Source organism: Cebus imitator, unplaced genomic scaffold, assembly GCF_001604975.1.
Source record: "Cebus imitator isolate Cc_AM_T3 unplaced genomic scaffold, Cebus_imitator-1.0 Scaffold403, whole genome shotgun sequence".
NCBI lineage: Eukaryota > Metazoa > Chordata > Mammalia > Primates > Cebidae > Cebus > Cebus imitator.
This window is the reverse complement of record NW_016107718.1, coordinates 1664355-1685376: the sequence shown is the minus strand read 5'-3', so window position 1 is coordinate 1685376 and position 21022 is coordinate 1664355. Positions and strand designations below refer to the sequence as shown.

At 42.9% G+C, this 21022-nt stretch overlaps 3 protein-coding genes across 3 annotated transcripts in view; 1 reads left to right on the top strand and 2 right to left on the bottom strand.

The window, feature by feature from the left end:
• Positions 1-555: 555 nt before the first annotated feature.
• On the bottom strand, positions 556-4684 carry LOC119468257 (collagen alpha-1(I) chain-like). Its single transcript, XM_037731482.1, has one exon. It carries the CDS (start codon positions 3055-3057, stop codon positions 2224-2226), a length of 834 nt encoding a protein of 277 aa, XP_037587410.1. The 5' UTR covers positions 3058-4684; the 3' UTR covers positions 556-2223.
• The window catches only part of MOB3B (MOB kinase activator 3B), a 205727-nt gene continuing 187244 nt past the window's right edge, over positions 2540-21022 (top strand). The window contains exon 1 of the mRNA XM_017508888.2: positions 2540-2766. The gene's annotated coding sequence lies outside the window, so the exon portion shown is untranslated. The remainder of the gene's footprint in view (positions 2767-21022) is intronic.
• Positions 5817-9188, bottom strand: IFNK (interferon kappa). The gene has a single exon (XM_017508889.2). It carries the CDS (start codon positions 7940-7942, stop codon positions 7319-7321), a length of 624 nt encoding a protein of 207 aa, XP_017364378.1. The 5' UTR covers positions 7943-9188; the 3' UTR covers positions 5817-7318.

Sequence of the window (21022 nt, the reverse complement as noted above, 5' to 3'; positions counted from 1 at the left end):
AACCACACTATCTTGTTCAGCTGTCACTGAAACAACTTTGAACACTATCATACATTCTTCCCAGCTCCCGAACTCTGACCTTTCTATGCCTTAGTTCCACTTTCACAAAATGGGATTGATGTAATATGCATTTCAGAGGAAATGACTATAGACATTTAGTGTCATTATAAATGTTGAGAAGTATGCTAGCAGAAAATATGCCTTAAGATCCTACATGGATTCCTGTATGGTTTGAAATTGCTTAAAAGATATATGTGGTCTCTAAAATGTACATGTGTGTGTGTATATATATATATATATATCTTCTTATATGTCTATATATATATTTATATATTTACAAATCTATATATATCATATATATAAATTTGCTATTATTTGAGTTGCCAATACCTCAATGCTTAGGGGGAGTCATGCACATTTGTTTCTTTTCAGTACCCAGATTTCATTAACATAAATTCTGTTATCACAGAAGCTCCCATAAGCATTGAGACAATTTGTCTATCCCTGTGACTATTTAGGGTTTTGAAAACAAAATAGAAGCAGGTAAGGAGGAAGTATGCTTTACTATTGAAGATTTATTAGGTACTTGTTTAGATTTGTGAACTCACATTGCTTAGGATGAAAGGAAGGAGTCTTGAGGATGTCTGTTGTTCGTTAGTAAACTGCCTGTAACAATTGCAATTAGCACACATGAGCACAATGAACTGGGTAGTCAGACTCAGCCAAAACGAATAGAAATAGCCTCTCACCAAATTTACTTTGAGTAGTCCTTGAACTCTGAGCACTGCTGCCCAGAGCAATATGACTGGAGGTCCAAGCTTGTCAATGACTATGCAAATATGCTTTCTTCACTTTTACTCTATTGTTATCTGTCTATTATGATGTTGCTATGGTGACACCTTTCCAATATCCCTGTGTTCCTTTGGTATCCTCTAAGGGGAAGCTGTAATGAAGTGGTTTGGCAAAAAAATCCTTTTGGAATTTTTTTTCATATACTACTGAAGACCAGCATGACTTTTTTCTTATGGGGAATATATAAAGCGTGAGTTGGAAATGATGGAAATTAATCTGTACTGATTTGGACAAGGAATGTGAATGTTATTCATTCTATACCAAGCTATCTGAAAATATTCTCTTTCTGTCCCTAATTCCAGAAGATAACAAATAACATCTTAAGGGACACTGAATCCTGTGTGTGTGTGAGTATAACACCTGCTGGGGTCTCTTAAACTCATGAGGGAGGGGCTACACGTGGGTGGCATGAGAACTATATGCTGGAAAGAACCATAGGTGGTGACCTTGGAACACTTACCCTGTGACAGCTATTATGCTAAGCATGTTGTATGCATTCCTTCATTGAATGACAGCTACCTATATTATCCTCATTTTATAAGATGAGGTAACAGAGATTCAGAAAGGTTAGACTCAGCTACCATGGCTCTGTCTGACTCTAAAGTTCGTCCTGTTAAAAACCGGGGCACTCTGGAAATGAGATTCCTTGGTGATGAATGGAAATATTGCTTATTGGCTGTGTTTTTGTATCTGGCAATTTTCTCATATTTGAGTCTGATAGTCACAATCGATATCTTTATATTACACAAATGACATAGAATTAGAGTCATTTAATCCAGGGTTAATATCATTAAGTCATGACTATGAAACGTTTCTTACAATATCTGAGATGACTTGATATGGCAAAAAATGCATGTGATTTTAGGTCTCGTTTGGTAGTTGGCTGCAGAAACCTCTTTTAGAAGAGGGATGCTTTCTCTTTGTATCCTAATTTCTACTTAATATAGTTCCATATCTCTTTGAAGGGTGTCGTAAGAATGCTGGAATGCAGTACTTTGTCATTCGATATACGTTAAGATGTGATCATATGGGGAATAGAAAAATGTGAGCGATCCCATTATTTTTCTACAGAAGGCAGGAAGCTCATGTTTGATAACTCTTACTATAAACTGAAAAACGTTTTGTGTGTAGTTTACCCATAACCATCACCCTGCAAGGTAGATATTGCTCCCCACCAATTTATGGAGAATACTGAGGCTTTAAGGTTGTAGATAGACCAAGAGCACACAAATAGAGAGTGGCAGGCTGTGGGTTGGGCTTTAAAATCCATGTTCGTCCGGGACTCCCAGTGTGTTCTAGTAAACATGCTAGAATCTGAGTATTTTCCAATGATTAATGCTCTGCTCTATGTCAGATAGTTCATGATATTTTTCAAGAATCAGAAAATCCGGAAGAAGGCAGACCGTTTCCCGCTCTGTAGGTGCCTTGGAAGTGGCCGTTGCGGACGCAGAGCGCATCCTTTCTGATCCGACGCCTTCTTCTCTGCCCTGGCCCGAGGGTCAGTGTCTTTTCCGCAAGGCTCGGAGCCCCCTTAGACCGGTCATTTCCCATGTCTTTCCGAAGGGAAGATGATCCCGAAGACGACCTTGTTCCCAACGGAGCTGCCATTCCGCAGGCGGCCGCCAGGGGTCCCCGCTCGGCGACCCCGCGAGACAGTCGAGCGCCGGCCGGCTGCGCGGCGCGCTGGGTGCCTGTGGGGGCTGCTCCGGAGCGGCGGCGGCTGAGCTGGAGCCAGGCGCTCGCCCGTCCGCCGGTTGGCTCGCTGGGACCGCGCGCACCGGCCGCAGAGTCCCTCGCGTGGACTGGCAAGCGACGCCCCACCTGCCCCGAGTTCACCCTTGTCCTCTCGCGCTGGCTGCCGCTGACCCGGCGAAGGGAGCCGACCGGGCCCCGGGCTGGCGGTAAAACGCCACGGTGAGTAAGAACCCGCTCCGAGCGAGGGGAGGCGGCGCAGCCCGGTGGCTGCTGGCTCGAGATCTCCGCCAGGCGGGCAGCAGTGCGGGGCGCACCTGGGCGCGGGTGCGGAGGGTGCGGGCGGCGGCGGACCTGTCCCCTGCCGGCCGGCCGCGGGCTTCCGGGGCTGGAGTCCGCTTCAGACCCCTGCGGGCGCCCGGGCTTCGGGCCGGCTCCTCGTGCGCACTTCCCGGCAGGAACCCGGGTCGCCCACTTTCCACCCCGGGATCCGTGGCCTTGATTTGAAAACATATAAATCAATAAGATCGTCCTCCTTTCGGGGTGCGTCTGTCTCCGAGCCCATCCCGAGCCACTGGCGCCTGCGGGGTGCGTGTTGGACTGTGGGGTGGCGGGAAGACAAACTTTACAAAAGTGCGCCCGGGCTGGGGGAGCACGCTTGGGCGTCCTGATCCTGAGGGAGGAGGCTCGGCTCCGGGCAGCGTCGGGAAACTCCGCGCGGTCAGCCGGGTCGCCCCCGGGGCTGATGATGCCTCATGGGGGTGGGGAGCGTAGAAAGGTCGTACAAATCGCGCTTAACTTTGGGGCCAACAACTGTCAAACATGTGGAATCCCAGCCCCTCCCTTTCCTTGAACTCGGGAAGAAGGTGAAAACCCTTCAACTTTGCTTTGATTGCCCCTTCCCACCTTCAGACCACTGCAGGGAGGGTAAAGCGCAGACCCCTGCCGCCTGGCAAGTAACAGAGACCCTAAATCTCTCGGGAGCCCCCTCGCCCTCTTTCCCGACCCTCTCCACTGACCCTCCCCGCAGGGACCTTGCGGCGCTGCCGACTGGGATCGTGGCAAATGGCCTTTTGTTTCTCCGCGTTTCCCCTATTGTTTGCCTTTCCAACATCTGGTGGAGCTTGGGGAGAGAAGGCAGCCCCTCTGGTCCCCCTCCTCGGCCCTCACGCCAGCTCCAGCAGGGGATCCCAGCTGGGGAAGCGGAGGAGCCTGACCCCAGCGAGGCCGCCCCACCCCGTCCTTGCGGTTAGAGGGTGGAGGGAAAGTTGTTTCTTCCCCGCCTCCGCGGCTGCCTGTGGCCCGGGGCGCATTTCTCAGATCTCAGCCCAGGCGCGCCGCAAAGGGCGCAAATCCGAGAAGGGTGCTGCTTTCGAGACAGTGGTAGCGGGTTCCGCCCCAATCCAGAGTGTCTTGTGGTTGGTTCCAGAGGATTTCAATCTCTAGCTAAAGGCGTTGGGGTTGGGCCGCTGCCAGGGCAGTGGGAGGGGATCAGGGCACCTCTGGTAGGCGGAAAGCCGAGATTCTGGGGTCCTTGAGTTTCCAAGGGCTGGAGGGCCGGCTAGTCGCCAAAAAGAGAACCTAGATGCAAATAATGAGGAAGCCTCATGACGTTGCCGGGAAATAGTGGTGTGGTGGCTCACTCCGGAATGAACGTGGAGTTCTGGCTTTGAGTACCACTAGAAGTTTAAATCCCAAGTCCCCCTCCTGCATTGTAGAAAAAGAGGACTAAGGACACAACGCAGATATGGCCAGAGCACTGTTCCCCGCTTCCAGGTCCCAGCGAACAAGTGGCTTAGGATGGCCCCGAGTGCCCCTGTGCGTGCGCCTGTTGGGTTGCAGGCGGCCCTGTTTCCCTGCGCAAGTTAGATGCTTACATGTTGTGTTCATTCTTAGTGAGTGTGATTATTGATTAAAGAACTAGGGCAAAACCAGTGTAGCCATTCGAGAAGGCAGGGTCCCCAGATGGTGCCCAGCGACTTGTGTTGCCTCTGAGGTGAGGCCGACTGAGACTGTGCACCTGTTGGAACCTATACCTCCCCATAGCCTTCCAGTTTACCTGCTGTTGCCGGCTTTTCCCGTGGGATCCCCAGCCGGTCCCTCTTCAAGGAAGCTCAATTACACTTTTCATTCCTCTTCAACCCAGGGGAAAAAAGAGGCTTATGTGGAACACTTATGATCTATGTACCCACTCAGACGTTGTCAGTGGATACCAGGTGCTTGGTCTGCACAGTTCTGAGAGTTTTCCCTTTGCCAACTTAACAGAACTTGTGCGTTTCCATTTAACAAAAAAGAAGCGAGACTGCTAAGCCGGGAATGTGATACACAGAGCACTTTCTCTAGTGATTTCTGGATATTATGTCTTTTTACCTTACCAACGGTGGAACCAGCAACAGAAAACAACATTTTTAAAGTACTGAAAGGCACTTTACAAGAATTTCATTATGAAAATTATCCCCAAGGAAGGGTTCCTTTGAAATTTAGGAACAGCAGCAACCCAGAAGCAACAAAAATGACCAAAGTTACTCAAGAAGTACACAAAGGCATCACTGGTCTACCCCACTAAGAAAAACAGGGCAATGATAGTGGAAGCTAAGCTTGCACCATTTCTGTTAGAATTAAAAACTTCCCCCCCAAAAAACCATTCTGGGAAAAATAAAAAATATTGATAGGTGAAAATGAATATAAAAGGGGGAGATGCTATAAACAAGGTTCCAGTGAACAATCTTACCTCCTTGGAATAAATTTCTGAAGACATGATACCTCGGTCACAGGGGTTGATGCCTTCTCTGGGATATTTGAGCTTGCCGTATTTCCCTATAGAAAAAGTCCCAGTTTACTTTCTCCACAGTTATGCACAAAGGCTCCTGTGTCCTCTACCTTACACCCCACTCACATTTGATATTATAATTCTTTTTCATTTCTGCCATACTGATGGAAGGGGAGTAGTTTGTCATCATATTTTGCATTTAAAAAATCAAGTTGGATTAAACGTTTTTCATATTGCCTATAGTATTTCTTCCTTTGTGATGATGTCAGTTTGTGTCCTTGCCTTTCTTTCCAGTGGAGATGTTATCCTTTTTCTTTTGATTAGATGTGTTCTTTATAAAAGCATACTGTTTTTTACCCCTGCCACACAACCGGAAAATCTATATTGACTGGAAGTGCACAGCTTTCTCAGCCATTCTCTTTTCTCCTGCATAGAAAACACTTGGCAGGACTGCCACCATAAATGACTAAAGTAATTGACATCATTCCAGTAAAGTTAATACAACAGGCAAAGGCTTTATTAGAGAAATTCATGAAAAGTACCAAGGGTATATTTTCTGCTAAGTAGCTTACGTGTCCCAACTCCTTTACAAGCTTGTAGTACTATTTTTAATTTGGAACAACTCTGCTGATAGCTGTTTTTACTAAGTGGTTTGCGCTAACTCATTTTATTGTCTGATCCTTCTGCTGATAGCCTGCATACACCATGATTCACAATTTGTTCCTGTTCTTTTGAACATTTCTTCTAACTTCTTGACTGAAATTTGCCTCACTTTTATCATAAGACTTTTGGCTGTACCATTTGAGCCCTGCACTTAGAATAATCTTGAATCTGAACAGTTCGGCAGCATGCTCTTTATGGCAGGAGCAGGAAATGGCTTCCAAAGGCAGAACCAGGTACCTTTCACCCTTTTTTGTGCATTTGCGTAGCCACAGTCTCTGTTAATTCTTGCTTGAAGGTAGATGGTTCTGAAATGGGGTAGAGGAGAGAAAGGAAGAGAAAATCCATCTGAGTTAGGTGGTGAATTAATACGATGAAGGGCCATATAAGAAAAGTAAATAATCTAGGTAATCTGGCTGCGAAATAACTTTTAAAAAGATAGAAGATATTAAAGTATCATGTATTATTGGAATAGCTAGTTAAATTAACTCACAGAATGTAATCTTCTAACTAGGAAAATCTAATGTAAAATTGTTCCATATTATGACTCTGGACATTTTATTTCAGGCACATAAAAAACAGTGAAAGACAGATGCTGTACTATATACTTTTCTGCAGCATTTTCCATGCCTGTAGGTGCAGTCATCAAACAATGTACATCAGGAGTGAAGAGTGTGCTGCATTAGAATCATGGGCTCTCAAAGGTTAAATGAGAGCTTAATGGTCATCTAATTGAACCGTTCCTCCAATTTCACTATGGATCTTCACTCTGTTAAAATAATGAAATACCATTCTACAAACAGCATCAATTAAAACAAACTGAGCTGAGAAGCAAATGGGCCAGAAATGTCAACCTTTTTTCTCTGAGCAGGAGGGGAGAAAAGCAAAGGTATGGACTCTAGGGAGCATGTATAAGCTCTTTTACAGTGCTGAATTTTCAAAGGATAAACAACACTGACAGCAAAACAGTTAAGTCATTCAAATGTTACCATTTTGCAACATTCTGTGCTCCCTATCCTCTAGCCTTTGTCTTGGTGAAGTTCACAGGTGGTACAGCAAAGCTCTTTCAAAATGGCCAAAGAAAAGAGGAAGAGACAATAGAAGATGGAAAGGAAATCTTATTCCTTTAAACCTGTCTTAAAAACTTTCTAACAAGACTCTTGGTCACAAGGAGAATGGTTGGAATTACCTCTCCTTAGAGAAGTGAATGTCCCTTATGTTCCCAGGCCACCAATCCAACTGAGGACAGGCTTGCGGAATAGCACAATAATCCTTAGAAGATGGAGGAAGAGAAGGAGAAAGGGATTTCGGAGGGAACAGGAATTTCAATTCCCAAAATATACCTTATTTACTCCTGAGTAGAGCTGCGAATTTGTAAATGTAGTACAAACATTTTCTGATTTCCACTCGGACAATCTCCCAGGCACAGTCACTGTATTTCTTTTCTTTCAGGAAATTGTCTATCCTGTTGAAATATCTCCTCAGTTCCAGGTTGCTCGGGTGGGGGACCCTGGCTTCTGAGGGTTTCATCTCATCCACTTTCATTTCTTTCATGATTTCATTTTCATTCCCCCGTTCCTCCAAGCATTGGTTCAGATACTCTGCTTGCTGATCAAGTCCTATTTGGATTTGTTTGAGGTGTTTCTCTTTCCAAGTGGATTTGAAGGTGTGTTGGCTGAAGATGTTGAAGGCCTGTAGGGACATTTCGTGGAAGGCCTTCCTCATGTCCCTCTTCATAGGCTGGGTATATTGTAGGAACTCTTGGGGCAACTCAAAAGCTACATTTTCTCGTAGACATTCTATAGGAAATGAGTTACTCATACTGAGAAGTCTCAGGTTTTGCCAGGTGACTCTTCTCAGGTGAACATTCAGTAAGTTACAGTCCAGAGACAGAGTGCCAGCAATGAACAGACCCACAAGGAACTCAAGCCACAAACACTTTTGAATCATATCAGGTTTGGTGCTCATTTTTTTTTTTCAAGCTAAAAAATCCAGAAGATGTAGATTTGGCAATGATATTTGAAGTATTCCTTCCCTTTATATATGTGAGTGTCTTCAGCAGGAGGAGTTTTCTCATTCGTCATTTTATAGTTACCAAGGTTGACGGCCCCTTTCCTTTGCCTCTGAGGCTTATTATTTATTTTTTTTTTTTCTTTTTTTTACTTTGGGTGACTATGCTGAGTTTGGAAGTCATAACTTTTTTTTTTTTTTTAAATGAGCAAAGTGTTATTGTGTTACCTTACATGGCTGGATGATCCATCCCAGCACTAAGGAATCATCATAACAAGACTGATGTAGGGAATTTCAGAAAGCCAAAAGCTGTGAGTCTATACACTCACTCACTCACTCACTCACTCATCATATGAGGGAGTGAGCCTTCATGAAAATATATTTTTTGTACCTGGCGCTATAGCTAAACATCCGCTCTCATTGAGCTAACCATAGACATTGACTAAATGCCTTTGATTATTTGATTGCTGAGTCACCAGAGCCCAATATAATTTAGGTTTTTCTGATTTTGTTAAAGTACACTTCTATCTTTGGATATTTTCTCTTTTTTGTTTGATTTTTCTGGATCCTCAGAAAGTTGAAGAATAAAGTTGGTCAATTTAGCATGACACTTACTAAGTAGAAGACTAAGCTGGCTTGGTTTTCTGTTGCATTAGAAAATGTTGATATTCTCTAAATATCCTTTTCTTCAGTTAAATCCATCCTGGACTTGGCCTTCCATATGCCTCTGATATCTTCCTTAAAAGTCCTGGAGTGGGCTTTATATTTGAGAATATCTTTCTAACTCATTAATTTCTCTCTTGTAGTATCATTTTTTTTAAAGGTAGTATTTTAAAATTTTTGCTTAATTATTATTTCTTCTTGCCTGGTGATTCTGGATTCTGTAAAGGCTTTTGTTTGCTCCTATGTTTGTTGTGCATTGAGGAGGTATGTGAGTAGGAGGTCACTCATTTAACCAAGCTGATTCCTAGCTGGACCAATGTTACTGTGGTAATGATGGCTATCCATCATTTATGGTTTTTACTTTATTTGCCCAAATAACTTTCCTCTGAGTATGGTTAAGACAAATGGATTATTTTCTCCAGTAAATTAAAATGGGTTGTCATTAAACAAAGCTAGCTTATTATATCATCTTTAAAAAAAAGATATACATAAATTTGCAATTAAGCCATTGTAGAATGATAAATAACCACAGTTCCACAAACATGGCAGACTGAAAAGCTGGCTTAAAAAGCTCTTGTCTAGGCCGGGCGCAGTGGCTCATGCCTGTAATCCCAACACTTTGGGAGGCCGAGGTGGTTGGATCACAAGGTCAAGAGATTGAGACCATCCTGGCCAACATGATGAAACCCCATGTCTACTAAAAATACAAAAATTAGCTGGGTGTGGTGGCACGTGTCTGTAGTCCCAGCTACGTGGGAGACAGAAGCAGGAGAATTGCTTGAATCCGGGAGGCAGAGGTTGCAGTGAGCCGAGATCGTACCACTGCACTCCAGCCTGGCGACAGAGCAAGACTCTGACTCACCAAAAAAAAAAAAAAAAAAAAAAAAAAAAAAAAGGTTTTAACTAATTTATGAAGGTCTTTCTGATGAACAGAATGCTAGAATACAGACTGGGTATTTGGAGACCAGAAGGAGTATATTTTTTTAAGTTTATGGTTTTTCTGGAACTGCTGAATATTGACAGAAATTCAAATTCAATTTCTGGCTAAACCCTACTAGCTACTCAAAGGATGTTTGTGTCCTGAAGGGTATGGAAAATAGAGTTATGGCCGTGTAGGGTTTTAAAAGAACTGAAAGAGGATTTAAAGGTCCAAAAAGAAAAATAATCCAAAGGTATGTGGTACATTTTTTTTAAATGATTGCTTCTGAATCTGCCTCTTTTTCTCCTTCCCTTTTGCTTCTGCAGTGAACACCTACCTCTTCATGATGCAAGCTCAAGGCATTCTGATCCGGGACAACGTGAGAACAATCGGTGCTCAGGTTTATGAGCAGGTGCTTCGGAGTGCTTATGCCAAGAGGAACAGCAGTGTAAATGACTCAGGTATATTTTTAGTAAAGAGGGGGTCTGATTAGAATGTCTCCTCCCAAGAGAGGTAAATTTGGTTGCAATAATTATTTTCTATGGGAAAAGTGCATTGTAAAAGAGGGATTTGGCTGAGTTTTACTTTACTGCTAAAAAAGCTTTTGCCAAATGAATCCTCGTTCATTTTTGTTAACAATATGTCTCAGTCTGTTTGTGTTGCTATAAAAGAGTACTTGAGGCTGGGTAATTCACAAAGAAAAAGGATTATTTGGCTTATGGTTCTGCAGACGTACAAAAGTGTGACACCAGCGTCTGCTTCTGGTGAGGGCCTCAGGCTGCTTCCACTTTTGGTGGAAGGGGAAGGGAAGCCAGTGTGTATGGTGAGAGGAAGCAGTGTGGCAGGTGGGAGGAGGGCAGTGCCAGGCTCTTCTTAACAGCCAGCTCTTATGGGAGCTAATAAAGGAGAACTCACTCATTACCACAATAGCAGCAAGCCATTTATGAGGGATCTGCCCAAGGACCTCCTATAGGCCCCACCTCCATCATTGGGGATCAGATTTCAGCATGAGGTTTGTGGGGGACAAACATATTTAAACTGTGGCACAATACAGTAAGAGCAACTGGATGACTACTTTTTTTTCTTCTTGAGATGGAGTTTTGCTCTTGTTGTCCAGGCTGGAGTGCAATGGGCAATCTTGGCTCACTGCAACCTCTTCTTCCTGATTCAGGCAATTCTCATGGCTCAGCTTCCTGAGTACCTGGGATTATAGGAGCACACCATCATGCCTGGCTAATTTTTGTATTCTCAGTAGAGACTGGGTTTCGTCATGTTGGCCAGGTTAGTCTCAAACTCTCAAACTCCTGACCTCAAGTGATCCACCTACCTCTGCCTCCCAGAGTGCTGGTATAGCATGAGTCACTGTGCCCAGCCTCTTTTTAACTCTTTCAAAAATTGAATACAGGGAGGAAGTACTTCCACATGATTAAATGGGACTCTTTTGAGGCCTCTCTAGTCCAGTCAGGGATGGTTTTTTTTTTGGAGATGGAGTTTTGCTCTTGTTACCCAGGCTGGAGTTCAATGGCGCAGCCTCGGCCTCCTGGGTTCAGGCAATTCTCCTGCCTCAGCCTCCTGAGTAGCTGGGATTACAGGCACACGCCACCATGCCCAGCTAATTTTTTGTATTTTTAGTAAAGACGGGGTTTCACCATGTTGACCAGGATGGCCTCGATCTCTTGACCTCGTGATCCACCCGCCTCGGACTCCCAGAGTGCTGGGATTACAGGCGTGAGCCACCACACCTGGCAGGGATGGTTTTTNATAACATACAGTATGTGGGAATATACTATTCTTGCAGCTTATCATTAAAAATATGTTTATATTTGTATACATGTATTTATAATTACACACACACACACACACACATACACACACACACACACGGGTTCTATAAAGTGCAAAGCCTTTCTGAGGTCCATAGCTTCTTACATATCTCATTTAATTTCTCTACCTAAAACTTCTTGAACTGTTCCAGTTAGAACAGTTATTCCCCATTTTGGGTTTACAATGTCTTGGACTCCTTAAATATGGGTTTTAAAAAATAGATAATTGTATAATTAATACAATTGAGTCCCAGCTGAGTGCACTCCCACACTTCCCTGAAATTGCCCTTGGCGCTTAGTATACTTTTCACTAGTTTGACACAGTTCAGTGATACCAACCAAGCTAAAAGGTTGTTCAGTTGCCTTACTACTGTGGTAAGTTCTGCTCACTGGTGTTGGAGATGGCTGTACATTTGGCTATTCCCGTTCATCTTGAAGTTGCCTGTATTTTCGGCCATGCACAGTTTTGTCAATTTTAGCCCTCTTACCCCAAATTTTCTTCCTTTACTGTAATTCCATATTATATTTTCATTTATCCAAAAATGTACCTTTATTGTTTACAACATCCCAGGCACTGGCCTAGGTCCTGAAGCAGGAGGAATAAAGTGTAGTGCATGATCTCAAGGAGCCTGTAGTTGAAGAAGCAGCTGTGTTCTGTGTGTTTTAGGCTGGAGGAGGAATTCTTAGGGTTTCCCTAGGCTGGAGGAGGAATTCTTAGGGTTTCCCAAGAGTGTGGACCTCATTCCCCTTGTTCTTTAAATGTTAATAGATGCTGATGTTGACAATGTTCATGACAAGGAAAGATGGTTGGCATACACATCTGTCCCTCTCCCACCATTAGAATTGCATGTCTTCTCAAATAAAAATACAGAACACTCACTGAGACATACTTATACTAAAAAGTCATTTACTGTTTTTATGAAATTCAGATTTAACTGGGTGTCTTTATTTTTTCTGGCAACACTATCTGCCATGCAAGCTCTCATTGACCTCTCAGAACAGAGCTCAGACGTGACATCCCCTGCAGAAAGCCATTCCTCTGCTACTTTTCCACCTCCTGCAGAGTTTCATTTGATTGTGTTTCTCTATGCTGGCTTTACATGTGCACATACCCGTAACAACTGTGCATGCCAAAGAGGGCACCTGTCATACTAAAACAAAATAGTACTCACACATACAAACATACACACATTTGTACACTCACATATAATCACTCTGATTAAAAGCATTATCGAATGATCAGTCACTGGTCATACCTCTGTTCTGTAAAGCCGTGCCATCTGAATGTATCTCAAAATATAATCAGAAAATTGAAAACAATGACAGTGTAAGGAAACATTTTGACTCCTAAATTTGGCATATGACTGCTGATGACTGCTCAGTCTGTCAACAGCAGGCTATGCACTGACATGCTAACATGGTTTCCATTATATCTGTTCTTATTTCCCTGGCATGGCTTGAGATTGCTTATACATGTTCAGGCTTTCCTCAGAGGGAGGGCTGGTTAGCAGGGGCTGCTCTGTTCATGGAATTGTGTGGTGTCTCTGTGGATTATGAGGTTAACTGTATTGGACAAGGCACAATTTGACAAAATGGAGATGAGACATTTTTTTTTTAGACAGAGTCTTGCTTTGTTGCCCAGCCTAGAGTGCAGTGGTGAGATCTCAGATCTCGGTTCACTGCAACCTCTGCCTCCCGGGTTCAAGAGATTCTCCTGCCTCAGCCTCCCCAGTAGCTGGAATTACAGATGCACACTGCCACACCCAGCTAACTTTTATATTTTTAGTAGAGATGGGGTTTCAACATGTTGGCCAGGCTGGTCTTGAACTCCTGACTTTTTGATCCGCCTGCCTCCGTCTCCCAAAGTGCTGGGATTACAGGGGTGAGCCACCGCACCTGGCCTGAGACATTTCAGTCTAGACAAGATAAATGTGATTCAGCTGAGGGGCATTTGTCATCTATAGATAAGATTTATTGCTTTCCATGAAAAGACAAGTTTTGAATCAGGGCAAGAGTAACACACCATCCACGTTACTCAATCCTTGAATGTAAGTTTTTCCATTTGTAAGGTCATTAGGTGACTGAACCCAGTAGAGAGCCCAGGGAGGGGAAGGAAGCCTTGTGTCCAGGCCTAGCAGTACTTCCCATGGGGCCTGCAGAGGATGGTCACCACAGTGTTGTGTGCAGTGATTTTATCCTCAGAACAACCCAGTCACTTCTGGCAACTTGATGTTTCACCCATTCTCCCTGCCTCAGCATTGGGATCTGCCTCATTTGGGGCCAGCTTGTCCTCTGGTCCCTTTCTTGGCTCTTCTCTTACTGATGTCCCTGATAGAGAAACTGATAATGACTATACAGGGAATACATGGATATGTGCATATTGTAAAAATTCCAACACTTCAGAGTGAGTGAAAGCTTTGCTTAACAGCCCAGCCTCATATGTCATGCTTCTCTCCTCCCCTGTGGCAACTACAAAGAACAGTTTGGTATATTCCTTGTTTGACACCTTTCTCTTTATTAAGCAATACATTCTGTGAGGGAAGGTCTAACAACTGGCTTATTTGCCTTCTCTTAAATGCCCACAGGGAATAGGAGAGACCCAGATCATATCCATGGGTGGCAGTTGGAGGACTTGTACGTATATTTTTTAAATTGCCAAAACAGGATTATAAAAATTGTGCTGTGCTTTGAGGTTGAATCCTAGAAGTATATCTTTGTGACTGTATATAGGATATCATTTGGAGATAATATTAAAAATCTATATTGTCAGCCCTTTATGGATATGAGGTCCAGGATAAATGGCTCACCAGACCTGGCCTGTGAGAGGGCCAGGCTATCACAGCACCTGGCCCATAGTAGGTGCTCAATAATTATTTGCTGGGTGACTGAATGATAACAATGAAGCCATGTCTTAATGACAGTAAAGTTATTTGGTGGCTTAGCGCTTTTTTTGTAGGGATATGGGGAGCACAAAGTCAGACGGGGAAAATCGAGGCGTTTACGGAATGGTGGATGGCAACTTAGGTGGCCATTTCTACTACTTCTGGTGCATTCTCCTTGGGATTCCCTGAGGCTGGTTAGATCATGAGCACTTTTGTGCCATTACTCTAGTGATATCACACGGGTTTGTATTGCTTGGTTGATTCATATATCTTCCCCTCCAGAATAAAAATGTGTTCTTCTTAGTTTTGTATCCATGGCACATCCTACACAGTAAATGTTTGTTTAATCAAAAACCGCCATGTGACTTCTTATAGTTCTCAAATCTGATTGAGTAATGACCTGCATAGGCAAAACTGCTGAGAAGTTCTAAGACCATTCCTCTCCACCACCTCCTTTTGCCACTTTTTTGTACGTGATGCTCCCTGTAGCTGTCATTTAATCGTATCAACCTTAGAGGGGCTCTTTGGACAAACTAATATCCAGTTGTCTTTTCCAGCTCAGTTGAAGATTATGCACATAGTAACTTCCTGCCCAGGAATAATTTGAGCTGTGAGAAAAGAATCCCTGATAAAAGGAAATGTAGCATGGTGGAATAAGTATTTCAGTAAATAAATGTGCACCACCAGTAAAACCTACGTTCTCTTTTAGGATTACCAGAACAGGCTCCATCCATATCCTCATTTCAGTGCTGGGATTACAGGTGTGAGCCACCACACTTGGTCCTTTTGAGCCCAAAAGGGCCTTTTACTTCTGAGTGGTTAGTAAGAATTTCAGATGGCAGGGATGAAAGATGGATGTCACCTACCAGAATAATCCTTCTCTTTACTCAGTGAGTAGATGTGGATTTTTTCCTAGCCCACATCCAAGCGTGGCTGTAGTTGGGAAAAAATGATGAGAGTACCTTGGATGGTGGACAGAAATGTCCTCTTGTCTTGGATAAACATTTAAAAAGGAGTTGGTGTAGTGGAAATGAAGACAGTGTCTTCTTTTAATTACCATCAGCTGGCATGTGGTCATAAGGTTTCTTGACATTTCTGAAGAACAAAGAAAGGTATTGTGATAGAGAAATTTCAGTGGGCTTACTTAGCCTGGCAGAGGACTCACATGCTGCAAATTTTAGGATGTCTTAAGTGTCTGAACAATGCCTGAGGTTGGGGGTGGTATCTGGGAATAAACTTCTAGAGCAAAAGGGTGGAAGATGTGAGGAGGGGTCTCTTTTCTTCCTGCCAACATCCCTGCCCCCATGTAGCCTGAGAAGAGGCTTGGAATGGGTTTCCTGAGAGATGCTAGACTTTTCCCCATGTCTGAAATTAATTTATTTATGTACTCACTTGTTTGTTTTCTTTGCTTTCCATTTTATTCCCAGTGTTTAGGACACAGCGTATACTCCATAAATATTTATTGAATGAATAGATATGCATTTCAGTATTTTACCTTATGAGTATATTTTAATCTAAATTGGATATCAGATTAGTTCAGTCATTCTACCTCTAGTTAGAACTGTGTAACTTTGAGCATTCTGTGCTTTATCTGTACACAAAGCTAATAAGAGTACCTGTTTGAAAGGGTGATTGTGGAGATGTAAAGTGCTGAGAAAGAATCTAGTACATAGAATGTGGACAAAAAATGATAGTTTCCATCATCATCTGTTGCCTACACTGTTGGACACAATGTTAAATTCCAAGAATACAAGTGCAAACAAGACAAATGTAGTCCCTTGCCGAGGTTCCTGGAGTCAGTGATACCTAGTCTTAATCTTAAAAGGCAAGAGTTGATGAGAGTTTGAATTGGGACAGTGATAGCAGGTATCGAGAAGAAGAGAATTGCTTAGAAAGTAAGAGGTTGGCAAGTGTTGGAAATTGATTTGGGATGGAAGGCGGGGGTGAGACGGAGGAAATAGACTAGGGAAAAGCTCAATTTTCTAGCTGGATATTGGCTGTGCCACCAACTAAGAGATAGCCTATGGGAGGAAGAGCAAGCTTAGGGGAGCAACTGGGTAGTTCTGTTATAGACAAGTTGCTGAATTGTCTGAGATGACTAAGTGGAGATGTCTATCCAGCAGCTGGATATATGGGCCTAGAGTAGAGTAGAAGACTGATGCTAGCAGGAGAGAGAGATTTGAAGGTATCCACAGAAGCTGTAGGTGATAAGACTAAGAATCAGTGGGTCTGTCCAAAGAGAATCTATAGGGAATGGAATGAAGTGGGTTAGTGTCAGAACCCTAAGAATCTGCTATGTTAGAGTGGGCAGCCAGAGAGGAAATTGAAGAGGATGATCACAGGCATAAGGAGAATGAGGATGGAATATTCTGGGTTTTTTTTTGTTTTGTTTTGTTTTGTTTTGTCTCTGCATCTTACCCAGATGACTCCACAGAATTTTCAACATAACAGTGTAATCCAGCTATTCTTAGTTAAGCTGTATTTGCCATTGTTGATCTAGACCTAACGCCCTCCTGTTGATGTGATTCTTTAAGCTCAGAAAGAAGAATTAATTCATTGAAGCCTACGGCCAAACTCTTTGGGCTCTTTTAGTATATGCCACCCATGAAATACATCTTACTGGCAGGCATGTATGTGTGGAGTTCTTGGCAGATGTTACCTGGACTGCAAGTTCATCTGGTTTCTTTACTTGTGCCACTTGGGGCTGTAGGAGTTTGGGGATTTGTTTATTTCCTAGGGTTGCTGTAACACATTACTGTTACCAAGGTGGCTTAGAACAATGGAAATTTATTCTCTCATAGTTCTAGAGTCTGGAAGTCCAAAATCAAAGTGCCATCAGAGTTGTGCTCCTGCCAAAGCCTCTAAACAAGACTCCTTCCTTGCCTCTTCTAACTTCTGGTGCTTGCTGGTAGTCCTTAGTGTTCTTTGGTTTCTAGATGCATCATCTCTGCTTCTATGTATCCCTCAGTGATTCTTCATTTATCTGTGTGTTCCTTCGCGTGGCCCTTCGGTGGCCGTCTTATCAGCACACTATTTGTTACACTTAGCACCTACCCTAATCCAGGATGGCATCACCTTAATTTGATTACATTTGCAAAGAATTTTGTGTCTTTGGTTATGTTTTGTTTCTTTGGTTAAATTATAGGTATTGGGGATTAGAACTTCAGTGTTTTTTGGGGGGAGACACAGTTCAGTCCATGACAGGGGAAATGGTACAGGAGCCTTAATGGGAAGAGGATCTTGCAACAAACCTAGCATATTGGCAAGAAGGGCTTGGAGACATTAAGCTAGTATGGAGTGTTAACCACAGGTCTTTTTCGGGCAGAAATGTGCTATATGAGTAGTTAGTGTTAGTGTTCATAAGCCTGTCAACATGACAAGCCAGACACTGTCTTTAAGTATTCTTTGGTAATAATCTGTATCGCTATTAATAATAATAAAGAATAACTTTAATTTAACAATTCTTAAGTGCCAGTGCTCTAGATACATTCTCTTTAATTCTCACAGTTACTATACAATGTAGATGATACTAGCCTCAGTTTAAAGAGGAAGAAATGGAAACTGGGAAATACTGAGCGACTTAACCAAATTCACAGAGCTAGAAATTCACAGAATCAGAATTCAAGCCCAGGTATGTCTGAGGCCACATTGTCTTTTTACAGGACTAGGGTCTGTAGAGGGTTTGGCTTAAAATCCATTGTGTGTATCTATGCATTACTAGCCATTTTCATTCTTAAAATGATTTGAAACCATCTATAGAAATATATGTGATAAAGAGAGGCTGGGCACTGGTGGCTCACACCTGTAATCCCAGCACTTTGGGAGGTTGAAGTAGGCGGATCACAAGGTCAAGAGATTGGGACCATTCTGGCCAACATGCTAAACCCCCATCTCTACTAAAAATATGAAAATTAGCTGAGCATGGTGGTGTGCGTCTGTAATCCCAGCTACTTGGGAGGCTGAGGCAGGAGAATCACTTGAACCCAAGAGACAGAGTTTGCAGCAAGCCAGGATTGCACCACTGCACTCCAACATGGCAACAGAACAAGACTCTGTCTCAAGAAAAAAAAACAAAATATATATTTTATATATATATAATATATACGTTATATATACACACACATATATATATATATATATGATGCAAGAGAACAAAGATTAAAGAAATCAGAATTGAGGGAAAACAAGAGTAAAAATACAAGATGAAGTCAGGGGCACAGTTCAAATGTAAGAATGCATGTCATAATGTCCAATGTCAATAGTGCAGAGGGTTGCAAACCTCAGGGCTTCCTACAAACAGAGTTAATATGATCTGTTAAAGTATTTATAGTGTCCAAAAGGCCAAATGAAGCAACAACAAAACTAAGTCTTTAGGAGAAGCAAAATTCTTCTTGGTATTGAGTTCTGGGAGGAATTTCTCCTGCGGGCCTTCAAAAAGGGAACATTGTGAGATGTCCTGAGCAAAGACCCTAGCGACTTCCTTACAGGAGTAACCACTAGCACATGCATGGAAGGGCTGATTCTTAACAACCTCCCTCCTTGTAGGCTGATGTCTCCTTGCCAATAGGTATGCAGTTCCTTGGCAGACATTCTGCAGAGGTCATTGGTTTTTCTCGTGTTGAGCTGCAGAAAGGAGTTCAGCTGCTCTGCTGGCTTGGGATAGCATTTCTTCATCATGGCCCAAAGTGGGGAAAAGCATGGTCACACATGTTGGCATTCTCCGTGGTGTTCAATGTGGAAAGACTGCCCTGACATTTAACTAGCGCTTGACTAGATCCAATCCTGCATTTCCTATTATATATACAGAGGAACTTCTGGGAAAACAATCTGTAGACACGACTCTCTTCCATTTAGTCAGAACTTTGAAAACAAACTCTTCTGTCAGATTGACCCAGTGCCATAAACAAAAATGAAGTGCATGCTGGATTTCCACACTGTCAGTGGTTTGATTTGCTATATCACCTCCAGGAAGAATAGTTCCAGATATAGGAATCTGTATAGTAACCTAAGAAAGCAGCTTGTGGTGGTAGTGGGTTTTTTTTTTTTTTTTTTGTTTGTTTGTTTGTTTTGTTTTTTTTTTTTGCTTATGATTTTACTCTGCATTGAGTTGACTTTATTTTATCTGAAAGAGCTTCTTCATAAATTGGATATCTTAGAATTAAAAGCCAGGATAGTTTTATATCCCCAAATGTTATAGTTAATTAAATACTGGGATATCCTCTTATAATTTTCAATTTTGCATGTATTTTTCCTTTAGAGTAGAGCTCACTGTGTGAAAAGGGCCATATGAGTGGTCCCAGAGTTAAAGCTTCTTTATATTCCCAGGAGGGATGTACTTAAGAGAGCAGAAATTGGGATTGCCCTATGTACATCCCTGCCAGAATGACTCATTGCTAAATGTGATAATATAGTTTCTCATGGATGGTTGCAGTTGTTGGGTCAAATAATCCTGAAAGTATCTACTACATGTTTATTCCATCTGTCCACCCACCCACCCATCCATCCATCCACCCATCTATCCAGTCATTTATCCATCCTTTCATCTCCAAGGAGGTGATGCCTGACACAAGGTAGTAAAACAGAATGGAGGAGCTTCATATCCTCATAGTGTGTCCAAGTCTTCAAACAAGAACAAGTGCTATGAGCCAGGTGCAATGGCTCATGCCTGTAATCCCAGCACTTTGGGAGGCTGAGGCAGGCAGATCACAAGGTCAGGAGATTGAGACCTCCCTGGCTAACACAGTAAAACCCTGTCTCTACTGAAAATACAAAAAAATTAGCTAGATGTGGTGGCATGCGCCTATAGTCCCAGCTACTCGGGAGGCCAAGGCAGGAGAATTGCTTGAACCCGGGAGGCAGAGGTTGTAGTGAGCTGAGATTGTGTCACTGCACTCCAGCCTGGGCAACAGAGTGAGACTCTGTCAAAAAAAAAAAAAAAAAGTGCTATGAAGGAAATAAACAGGGATGAGCTAAGACCTGAAGGGTGAAGAACAGTCAGCTATGTACAAAGCTGGAAGGGGGCATTTGGTCAGAGGGAAGAGCAAGTTTGCAGGCCCTGATGGACAAAACTTGGGAAATTTAAGGAATACAAAGGAGATTAGTTGCTCTGGAGTGATGGGAATAGAGAGGTTGGTGCCAGGATAGGTTGGGACTGGCAGGCACAGCAGGCCGTGATGGAGTTCCAACTTTATTCTAAGACCAGTTAAAACATATCAAAGAGTTTCAGGTAAGAGAGTGGTATGATATGATGTGTGCTTGAAGGAGATCCCTTTGGGGGCCCTGTAGGGGCAGTTTGGAGAAGGGCCAGAGTAGAGTGGAAGCAAGGAGGCCAGGTCGAGGGCAGATATTTCAGTAGGCCCGGTGAGAGTTGTGGTGCTTTAGATTAAAGGGGGAGCAGTCGAGATGGAAAGAATAACACTGGTTTGAGACATGTGTTAGTACGTTGCTTAGGATATATTGGATTCAGGTTATCATCTGTGATCATCAAAGGCAGTTTTGCAGGAGTACTATTGAGAATGTATTTAATTATGAGATCTTTATTGAATTAACATGATGGTTTTTTGGTAATCAGTAAATAATCTCATTTGGCATTCAATCGTCAACTGGATGGTCTGAAACTAGGTTAGCTCCCTTATACTTTAGCCAGTGATATAAATAATTTACTTAATGGGTCTTAGGTTGAGGTTGAGGCTTGAATTTCCTAGGTTTGGCCTGAGGCTTAAATTTCTTAGAGTGTCTCCTGATGTTTTTC

What these genes read in the sequence shown, in the direction of transcription:
- IFNK (XM_017508889.2), bottom strand. Translation starts at nt 7,942, where the DNA reads ATGAGCACCAAACCTGATATGATTCAAAAGTGTTTGTGGCTTGAGTTC.
- LOC119468257 (XM_037731482.1), bottom strand. Translation starts at nt 3,057, where the DNA reads ATGTTTTCAAATCAAGGCCACGGATCCCGGGGTGGAAAGTGGGCGACC.